The 11423-nt window shown below is 41.6% G+C and overlaps 1 protein-coding gene across 3 annotated transcripts in view; it reads right to left on the bottom strand.

The window, feature by feature from the left end:
• Positions 1–481: 481 nt before the first annotated feature.
• The window catches only part of xpo1b (exportin 1 (CRM1 homolog, yeast) b), a 36035-nt gene continuing 25093 nt past the window's right edge, over positions 482–11423 (bottom strand). For all 3 annotated transcript variants that reach the window (XM_074646933.1, XM_074646934.1, XM_074646935.1), the window contains 12 exons: positions 10388–10569; positions 9956–10112; positions 9686–9849; positions 9426–9560; positions 9161–9344; positions 6717–6823; positions 6065–6259; positions 5600–5768; positions 4580–4714; positions 4298–4454; positions 4093–4189; positions 482–1971 (listed from right to left, as the gene is read on the bottom strand). In XM_074646933.1, the coding sequence (XP_074503034.1) occupies positions 1825–1971; positions 4093–4189; positions 4298–4454; positions 4580–4714; positions 5600–5768; positions 6065–6259; positions 6717–6823; positions 9161–9344; positions 9426–9560; positions 9686–9849; positions 9956–10112; positions 10388–10569 (1829 nt within the window). In that variant the 3' untranslated portion in view covers positions 482–1824. The remainder of the gene's footprint in view (positions 1972–4092; positions 4190–4297; positions 4455–4579; positions 4715–5599; positions 5769–6064; positions 6260–6716; positions 6824–9160; positions 9345–9425; positions 9561–9685; positions 9850–9955; positions 10113–10387; positions 10570–11423) is intronic.

The following is an 11423-nucleotide window of genomic DNA, read 5'->3' as shown; positions in this document are numbered from 1 at the left end:
TTTAAATATGCACCGATTTTCCACAGATATCTGGTGTCCAAATGCCGCTTGTGTACTCCTCATCCACTGTATATAGGCCACTGTAGCTCCGTATAGAGTACAATTCTCTCTTTTAGGTGGCTTAAATATGTTTTGATGCAGGCTCCATCCACGGTAGTACATTACTTTGTTTTCATGCAGTAACTCCTGTCTGATTCTCCAAACTTGGGGCATGCCGACCGTCATCTACTGTAGGTAATACACTGACTATGGATAAGTTCCTCATACAACTCCACTTCAAAACACTTCAACTATCCCTTTAAATTCAGTTATCTGGTTAAAAAAATCTTAAATTTCCCTCTCCTCCTTCACAGTGAAGCTCAAACATCCAAGTGAAGTAGCAATAAGCATGACATATATTCGTATTTTAGTTAGTATAAAGAATAACATCCTGTAAAATGGGTCTCTGTTTTGGAATGAAGAAATCTGAGCAAAGGCAGGGTTATAAAATTCTCAACTTTAATCAGTTCAAAAAGTTCACAACAAATGTAACACCTTGAGAAGGGAAATTTGCCATTAGAGATTGGGTGCTTATTTGGATTTATACATTCTTTTCCTAATTAAACTCGTTGGCAATTAATTTGCTCTCTGGACAAAAAGCCTTTTGTTTATCTGGACAGAACTCAAACAGGTACAACTGAAAAATGCAAAAATACAAAATTAAATGTAAATCCAGTTTTATTTTTTCATTTTTGCTCTAAAGGTAGTGACTTGACTTGCACTACTGCATGGTAAACAATCTAAATTAGTACAATTCAAAATCTCAAAAGCCATCTGAGTTAAACAGGAGTTGTTATAAAGATGCAACCAACTAAGAACCCATAAATACCTCCGCCACTTCCTTAAAACATCCCATTAATGAAGGCTCACAAATGAGCAACAATCCTCTTAGAGGAAAACAAAACGCTGATGTCGACTAGGCGACAGCACACACGCGCACACACCCACAACAAAAAGAAACAATAGAATAAAAAGGAAAAAAAATGTTCCCATGGTATTAAAGATGCTATACAATTGGGATGATATGCACATATTTCGGTTTTGCTTTCCCTAAAAAAACCTCCTGGCGGCTGCAGCCATACACGTTTTTAGGATGAAGCACAACTCATGAGCAACAGATGCTGATACATGAAGCAGCATCTTCTCCGCCTTCATTCATTATCCGTTAGATTCACATTCTCCCACAATGCCGTGGGGCACCAAACAAGCGGTGCATGCGCCACTAAAAAAAGACCACTTCCTGTCCTGTCCTGTCACGCCACAGGTCTAGAAGCCTCTATGCCGACTTGACACATATGCCGTTTTTCACAAAAACCCTGCTCAGACTTGTATATATAATATATTTATATATAAACAAATATATGGAGGAAAAAGAGAACATGGGAGGTGGAGGGAACAGAACAAAAAACAAGATGGTTAAGTCGTCTAATCGTTACAACCTCATCATGCAGGTCTTAGGATGGGCCAGAGACCAACAAAACATGAGTTTAGATTAACAGTTCTGGAAAGATATTACACAAAAAAGTCTCCATAGAAAACGCAGATTATGTAAAAAGGGCCACAGGGTGACGCGGTAATCATTTACATATTGTTGGCATTGTTTTGGTCAACAAACATCCAATGGGACGGCCCGCTCTGCAGAGGGTGAGCGGCCTCTCCCACCACTATCATCAAGTGCCTCTCTTGGGTTTTGTTGTGTTTGCTGCGGTTAGGGTTTATTTGTTTGTTTGTTTGTTTGTTGTTGTTGTTGTTTGGAGTACTGTACAGTTTGGTGGAGTCTGGCGCTCAGTCACACATCTCCTCAGGGATCTCGTGAGGGTTGAGGATGCCCGGGACCGACATCTGGATCTTGTGTTTCTCTTCCTGGGCCTGACGAAGTGACGCCTCCCTCTCCTCCAGGAATAGGTCTGAGGTGTCCTCGCCAGCAAACTCCTGGAACAGCAGCAGAGAACAAAGGAAACACTGCGGTTAGCTCTTAAAACAGACAGATTAAACCACCCGGGCTGTAACTAATAATTATCAATTCATTTTACAATTAACTGATTTGTCTAAACAGTGTCATACCTGTAAACATCCCAGAGCCTAAGGTGACATCAAACTGTCCAAAACACAAATCTATATAATTCACAATGATTTGAAGTTGCATAAACTTACATCTTAAGACTAGTCTTGACCTTAGATTGTCAGGTTAGACTAGTCTGATTGAGCCTAGTTATTAAGACTGACTTAATTTGAGGTAAAAAAGTTAGCCACCTGAAGCTTTGTTGCTATGGCAACAATCTGTTAGAGGGTCTGTTAGCTAACTATTGCAACTGTTTATCTATTAAACTACTTTTAGCTAATTATTTCAACGGTATATCCATTATTTTAGCTAACTATTTCATCTATTTATCCCTAACCTTTTTGGATTATTGTATCATATTCTTGAATTATTTCTTAGCATCTTTAACTGTTCTAACAGCTGTTGGATTTATGTTGTTTATCTGTTCTATTATTTCCTCCCACACTCGGTGTGGTATCGCTGTAGCTTCTGACATTTTATTCTCTTCTGTAAAGTGTCTTGTTTGACCCATAATGCATTGCGTGACAGGCTATCTAGGTCAGTCATACATTAGTCACTCATAGAGAAGCTTTATGCAACAGGTACATTTAAATGTCTATAGCAAGTCTGACTTAGACAAAGACTGGGTCTGTTTTTATGCAGCTGGCCTCAGAGAAAAAACAGCAAAGAGGTAAATGTTTTGCATTTTACACTCAATAAATGACGAATGAGAATTAACTGATTATCAAAATTGTTTACAATGACTTGATTTGTTGATCCCATGATCAATTAACTAATTATTTTAGCCCTGATTCTGACTACATCTCAAAAGCTCAGTTTATCTTTAATTTAAAGATTACAGTCTGGAAGATAACCATCTAAAGATACATTGAGTCTGACAGCTGAAAACACCGAACACATCACGGTCACTATCATACCTGTGCACGGTTTTATTCCAACAATAAGCTGGCACAGCCGCCACAAACCTTCCATATACTTAGCAGAACAACCTGACCACGCATGAAAATGTTATTTCTGGAAACAACAGCTAAGCAGCTAACTATGTGTTCCCTGATAACCTCTGTGAGAAGAGACAAAGCCAGCACGGCACAGACAACAAACAGCAAAGCCGGAGCTATGCAGGGCCTTGTTCCGTTTAGTTCAGCTTATCAGCAAACAAATACACACGGATAGACAATTCATATATACCTATTACATTTAATTAACACTTAGTATAAACATTCGCTTTTGTGCGTGTCTTGCTTTGCTCCAGAGAGGAGCTGCTAGGCTGTGTTAATGCTGCACAATGGCTGGGGAAAAAAAACCAACAAGATCTGGCTGCTCTATTCCAATATGCCCTTTTCACAGCAGCCATTTTGACATGTCATTGCAGGGTAAACACAGGTGTAATTAATAACATTAATTATGGCCCTGGTCCATTTAGGTGGGCCAGGGATGGACAGATTATTGAACGGGCCTACCAGGCACAGGCCCAGGGGGCCAAAGTGTCAGGAGCCCCCCTGGATTTCATCTGCAAAATGTCACTCAAAGAGACTCAAATTGACCACAAAGAGACACAAGATGACCACAAAGAGACACAAGATGACCACAAAGAGACACAAGATGACCACAAAGAGACACAAGATGACCACAAAGAGACACAAAGCAACTACAAAGAGACACAAAATGACCACAAAGACACACAAAATGACAACAAAAGGGACACAAATTGACCACAAAGAGACACAAGATGACCACAAAGAGACACAAAATGACCACAAAGAGACACAAAATGACCACAAAGAGACACAAAATGACCACAAAGAGACACAAAATGACCACAAAGAGACACAAAATGACGACAAAGAGACACAAAATGACCACAAAGAGACACAAAATGACCACAAAGAGACACAAAATGACCACAAAGAGACACAGAATGACTACAAAGAGACTCAAACTTACTACAAAGAGACTCAAAATGACTACAAAGACACACAAAGCAACCTCACCTTTATCTGGACCAGGAAGTCCCTAAGGTGCTCCTTGAAGGCAGGAATATCCTGGTTTAAGCTGAAGAGTCCGGTCACAAACACCTTCACCTGAGCACTAATACAAACAAAGACACACACACAGCCACAGTGGTGTTAACAAAATGTGTATTTTACCACATCAGAGATTGTGTGTGTGTGAGTTCATGTGCGTTGATATACTCACTCTTGTAGGTGAGGGAAGGCGGTCTTGAGCAGGTTGGCCACGTATTCCTGGATGAAGCTCTGGTTGTTGGGGCTGGCAGGGTTCAGCACTGTAGTGATCTTCCCCTCCTCCACCAGGTTGAACATGTAGGCCAGGATGGACGCGTGCATCGTCAGGCCTGCAGGACACACACACCAACACACACACACCCTTTTACTGAAGAAACTTATTCATCTATAAAAGATGTTCACATCTGAGCATTCAAGTGTCCCCCCCAGCGCATGTGTGTGTGTGTAAACTCACCAGCAGTATGTGATGTGTCGGTGACCACAGAGAAGATGTGTTGTAGGATATCACAGAAATACGTCTGGTAGAAACTCTGAGCGGCGGCTTCCTCCTGGGCCACATTCTGCAGCAGCGTGTACAGGATCTGCAGACCTGGACGAGCAGAAACACAAACATCAGCTCTCTACACATTGTTCAGTTCAAACTTCCTCAGAAAAGGAACATTATACCTGTACATTACTGCAGGAAGTAAATATCAGCGAGTGCTTCTGAACATCGCTGAGGTAACACACAGTGCACCCGCTGTGTCAGATTTCTGCCTTTTAAACAAAACTGTTTTTGCTGTTTGAAGATTAACCTCACCTCTGACACACTCACTCCTCATCACACGATAAAACACAACACCCAGATGGTTCAACATCATTTAGTAGCTCTAGGCCAGGGGTCAGCAACCTTTACTATCAAAAGAGCCATTTTTAGAGTACAAACTGTAAGTCTAATGCAGTGAAGGCCGAAGTGCAAATATACTACAGAGTATTTCACCAATTACACATTGGTGAAAAAAATCTGAGATTTCTAGAATAAAGTCATAATTTTACGAGAATAAAGTCATAACTTCACCAGAAAAAAAGAAAAAAGAACACGTAAAATTACTACTTTATAATATTATGACCTTATTCTAATAATAGTATGACTTTTTTCTCTTAAACTTATGACTTTAATCTCAAAATATTATGACTTTATTCTCCAAATCTCAGATTTATTTATCTTTACTCAATGTGGCCCTAATACTCCGTCATACCGTCGTACAACAACGATAAATAAAAATTAAAATGTAAACAAAGAACAGTTATTCATTTCCATTTTTAAAAATCCACAGGGAGCCACTGGAGAGGAGCTAAAGAGGCTCCGGAGCCGCAGGTTGCTGACCCCTGCTATAGACATTACTGCTACATATGAACATTAATAAATGTAGTAAAATGTGTGTGTGTGTGTGTGTGTGTGTGTGTGTGTGTGCGTGTGTGTCCGCAGCCTTACCAGTATCAGCCACATTCCTCATGGTGTGTTTGAAGGCCCAGATGATAGAGTCCAGCACCAGTTTGAACTGGGCAGGGGGGATGGCGAGGAATGCAGGGAAGCAGTGAGAGTTAACCGCTTGGAGTAAGTAGAAGAAGTGAGTCCTGTGCTCTGGAAACTCCTCAAAGTTCTGGCAGAAAAACACACAACACAAAAACAAGTTGTTAAAACCCGTTGTGCCTCCTGTGAAGGCTGCATGATATAGATTAGCTTATCTAAGTGCTGTTAATTCAAATGTTTGTTTTCATGATGGCTAAGGTTAGGTTAGTCGTCTACTGCACTGGACACTTTCTACTTCAAGCAGGTTATCAGAAACAAAAATACAAAGATCACCGTCTGTATTACGTGTTTAGAAACACTTTTAAATACCCACAGATCATCATTTATATCAAACTAGATTACAAGCTGTTGATCACTGTGCCTCACCTTGTTGATCATGTTTAAGGTGCACTCGAAGACGGCATCAAAGATCTGGGGTATCTCGCTGGTGATGTGTCCTCCCAGCTTGTTGACGATGGTCGCCATGGTGCTGAGGACCTCGGGCTCACGGGCGGCGGGGACGTTGCGTTGATAGTCGATGAGGACGGCGTCCAGCAGCGGTGGAACAAAGTTCTCGCCAACCTGGAAAACAACAGGAGGCATCCACCTTTAAAGACGTCTAAGACTTCTTAAAGACTCACTTTTGACAGCTACATTACAAAAAGGTGCAGCTATCATTTTTGCACATCCATGAACTCTGACTCAAGATGAATGTTAATTGTGATGCAGATAAGAACACAGCTGAGGGCACAACTCTGCCACAATGAGATTTGTGCTTTATCTAAAAATACCAGCTGGATTAGTTCTACTTCTTTTCTACTGTCAACCGCTTCATTGATTGCCACAGCGTAGTATCTCCTGAGGACACCAGAGTAAAAATACAGCCCTGTTTAGCACCATTGCTTTTCTTTTTTGTGAATTTAGAGTGAAATGTTAATCACCACCAAAATAGGGCTATTGTTCCTCAAGACAACTTCACAAATATTAGGTTTTATTCCCCCAGCAGTGATGTGCCGCTACATATCTGAGGATTTCTCACCATCTGAGGGTCGTTTGATCGGCTGACCCAGCCTGAGATCAGTTTCAGTGTCTCTCGTTTCACTGTTCTCATACTCCGGATCAACGGCTGTTTCGTCACCATCTCACCTGCAACACAAAGAGGAGACACACATATTGAAGGTGTTATATGAAGATAATTTCCTCACACTTTGTCTAATAATACATTGTTTTCTTGAGAGGATGTGAGTACAAAAAGTTCTGCACAGGGCATAGAGTAGAGGTCTTTGAGTACTACAAAGTGTTTGCAGAGCTGTGCATCAGATACATGCTGACTGGTTGAGCAGTGACGGATCTGTAGGTGCATGTTTAAGTTTTGTTTATATGCGAACGAGGCACCTTGGCCGGGCCTCCCTGATGGCGCACAAGCTACGAGCACGCACAAAGGTGCTCAACGTGTTGTTCTTTGCAGTATTCTCCAAAATGCATGAAGGCGTACTGTGCAAACAAAATATTCTGTGAAGAAGCAAGAAGTCAACAAGTTTTACAAAACACCTAAAAAACACTACGGCGAGCATAAACGACACTTTATGTGTCAGGGTTTCCTCTCGTTTGCTGTGCATTATAGTTTGATAAATGCTAAATTGCTCCCAAGAACACTTTAAGATTGCGGAGAAGCAGTGAGATGATAGATAGAGAGGTACTGTAGCTCTCCCTTTGATACCGTAACTCTGGTTGTACTAAAGCCATGACGACATTTAGGCCATTGTAGGCAGACATTCCCATCTTGTTACTTTATTTTTTCTCACTTGAATTTCCAAAACAGAAAACACCATCACAACTGACATTGAATATAACGTAATAGAAGATGTTATCCTTATCATGCCTCCCTACAGGATGTACTATCAGGATGTGGGGAGCCTGGCTTCAATCACAAATTATTGTTTCCTTTCTTTTGCAAAATAATCTGCTCTGTATCACTGTCAGTTTGATGCTTTGTGTCTTATTCTAGATAAATCAGAGATATCATAGATCATAGACACATTATCCTTAAAAAGGTTCGGTTAAGCGTTTGAACAGGATTTATATATTCCTCCTGCACGGATCGCCATTTCTGCCCTACTCGGAGTCAGCGGTCAATGCAAGAGCAGAAATCCTTGATACTTGATCATTACTGACAGACCTCAGACGGCACCTCTCCTCCCGTTTAAGCACAGAAAGACTCAGATGAGTCACCAAAACAGGCGCATGCAAGAAGAAGAAGAAAAAAAAGGACGCAGTACCTATTGGCCTACAGACAAAATGCCAGGACTGAATGACAAAATACTAAAATGCTACCGCGTGACATGTACATGAGTAAAGGCTAGAATATATCAAATCTGTTGCAACTGTAGCACCAACCAAAAACAGCACAAAATGATAGTTTGTGTTAAGTGAGAGTAGCTTGATCTTTCAAGTATTAACACATAGTATTGAAAAGCAATTTGGGTATTTTTCAAACCTCTGGCTGCAACACACTGAGACCACGCTGGATTTTACACAATGGACTGCATGCCTAAACAACAATGAAGGGACACTATGCTGTGTACAGATCTGTACACAGGCTTAACAACCCAAACAACAAGTCCTCCACAAATGCACCGCACAATTAGCAAACACATTAGGTTAGGCCTCAGCAGCGTTCAACAAAGGTTTACAGGACATTTATGTTCACAAAAGTATGAGACGTTAAAGAGGCTATATGTCAAACTGAAGAAAACACCACTGAAAAGCTGGAAGGGGGAAAGAGTCTCCACCTGTCTGCTGCCCACAGCGCAATTTCGTCTATCAATCTTAGCTTATCACCTACCTACTCTATCATCCTGACATCTCTTCCCAGGTGGTTACAATTCACACTTTAAAATTGGGATAGTTTGGGTGTTTTGAAGTGGGGTTGTATGAGGTACTTATCCAGAGTCAGTGTATTACCTACAATAGATGACGGTCGGGACGCCTCCAGTTTGGAGAAACAGACAGGGGTTACCGCACAGAAGTAAAGCAATGTACTGCTGGTGAGAAAGGCTCACCTAAAAGAATCATTATCAGTTTAAGTGTACGCTATATTAAGAATATTTTCACCGCTTTACCTTGCCATGAAGCAGCTATACAGTCTATGTTTCCGACGTGGAACTGAAGCCGTTCATCTATGCTCTCGCCAAAGCAACCAGACTCCATTGAAAAAAACTGTAATTTTACTTCACAGAACACGAGAGTTGCTGGTCTACCGCTGCCTCGACCGGTTAGTTTGTTTGTGTTATTGTGCGACTTTGGTTAACTCAGATTTGACGGGAGCATTTTGGGGTTAAGTGTCTTGCTCAAGGACACATTAGACATGTGACCGGAGGAGCCGGGGATCAATATGACCTGCTCTACCCCCCGAGCCCCAGCCGTGAACAACGACGAGCTGAATCTGTCAGCTGTATGGTCACAAACACACACCTCCCTTACCATTTGTCTGAATGGCAGCGGAGATGTTCTCGCTGAGGCACTTGTAGACGTTGAGCATGTCGAGGTAAATCCGTCCCAGCTGGATGACGAAGGGGTGACCGACGGCCTTACAGGCTCTGACGTTGGTCTTCAGGATGCTGCCCAGCTGTTTCACAGTCTCCGGGTCCTTCAAGATGTCCACGTTCTGAGGGAGCGGAGTAACAGATCAACACACTGCTCTTGTTTGTCTCTCATGGACATATTGACTGGTATATTGGTCTCTCACCTTGGTAGCCTGCTGGATGATGCTGTCCCACACTTGATTGGGCAGCAGCATGTATTTTTCTATCAGGTGCTCTTGAACAGCCTGATCTGTCTGGGCCCCGATCATATAACCTACTGCCTCATAGAACGTGTGCACCTGGACACAAACAGGAATGCTTGATTAGGCAAAAGTGGTAATATCTGCCTCTGTACTTTACACATGAGTGATAAATCTCTAGAGATGATGAAAATGTCTATTATTATTATCATGTATTTGCTGACCTGCTGAGGTTGAAGGTCACAGATGATGGTGTTGATGTTGTTGAGGATCTCGTCGATGAAGGGCATCACCTCTCCCACCTGCACCTGGATAAAGTGGCGCCGGCACTTCTGGGCGATTTTGATGAATGTGTCACAGGCCATGTCCTGAACGCCGTCATGGGTCTCTGATGAAGAGGAGGAGGGTGATATTAAGCGGCATTAAAATTGAGATCATTTCAAAATATGATATTTATAGATCCAACATTTTTTATAAACCAAGCCATCTCTCACCATGCATGAACTCAAAGAGTTTGTTGACGACTGTTTTGAGGAACTTCCAGTGGGCTCTGAGAAAGCGTGGATACTGGCCAACGATATACATGATGTTGGAGGCGATGATGGCCTTGTTGTCCTTTCCTCTCTTCTGCTCGCACAGACCCAGCAGATCCTGAGACAAACACAATCAGACACATAACCTCGGATCAATGTTTAGTGTTTTGCACAATGGCTTGAAAAATCCTTTATGATATGAATGATAAACTGCAATGTATCATTTAAAAAGAACAGCTTTAAATGTTTACTTATAATTTGAGTCATAATATATTTACATAATGTATGTACAGTATATATAACCTAACACTTCACTGTAAAAGTGTTGGTAGATGTTAAACTGTTTAAAATTAAAGTACTACTACAACAAGCACGTTCAGTGCTTATGTATACCTTGATGACGGTGACCAGGAACCTCTTCTCGTCCTCCTCGTGCATCGCCCCGCTGATGGAGCCGATGGCCCAGCACAACGTGTTGAGGTTCTTCCAGGACCATTCGGTGCCGTTCACCTGGTTGTGAAGCTTTTCTGTCATAATACGTTCTGTGTCTGCGTAGTCCAAGTGAGTCAGGTACACTACAGGATGACAGAGAACATAGTAGATGTGTAGTATCAGTACGTGAACAAGCCATAGTCTGTTTGGTTAGTCTGAATCAGAGTGAAATTGTTACTTTTGGTTAGTTTTCTATTTATGCACAAATTAAAGCGGACCAAATAAAAAATTAATTTGTCGAGGGGCATGTATAAAGGAGCAAATTTATCTTTTTCGTCTTGAGAGCTGCCACTTCTATGCAGGGAATCACAGACTTTGATATAATTGCTGTTTAAGTGTTTTCACTTTGACTCGTCACTGATCTACTCTGAGCACGAATCCCTTCTCCTCCGGTTTGTCTCGTATGACTTTATGAATGTCACTATTTTTGCAGACTTTATTCAGCGTATTCTGTATGTCCTCTTCGGCCCAGATGTCAAGCAAACATCGGATTTCTGCAGAAGTCCATGTCAGTCCTCTCCCACTCATGTTAACCTGTGTCCATCCATACAAATGTCGGCACAGGCAGCCTGCTTTTTGGCTCGCTTGGGAATGCTCTGAGACCACCTCTTGCAAGCGGTCCGGTTGTTTTGGTCCACACCAGAGTACGATTACTGTGTTCACAACTGCCCAAATGAACCGCACCATTGGTTGATTAAAATAGATTAATTGTTGGCTTGTGAAAGCGCCCTCAAAGCCAAAAGCACATCTCTGTGCAGTTGTAAAAAAAAAAGGACAAAATTAGAATATGAAAATGTTGAACAGAGATAGATACATCTTTTGCGTCTGATCCACAAATCTATCAAAAACCAATTTTACCAGCAGTATTATTATTATTATATGACCCTGGAGTCAGTAAAATCATCATCATTATTTTGTTTTAGCCAATGTTACGTTA

The sequence above is a fragment of the Sebastes fasciatus genome, chromosome 9, assembly GCF_043250625.1.
Source record: "Sebastes fasciatus isolate fSebFas1 chromosome 9, fSebFas1.pri, whole genome shotgun sequence".
Lineage (NCBI taxonomy): Eukaryota > Metazoa > Chordata > Actinopteri > Perciformes > Sebastidae > Sebastes > Sebastes fasciatus.
Note: the sequence above shows the minus strand (reverse complement) of the source record. Positions and strands in the feature narration are given on the sequence as shown.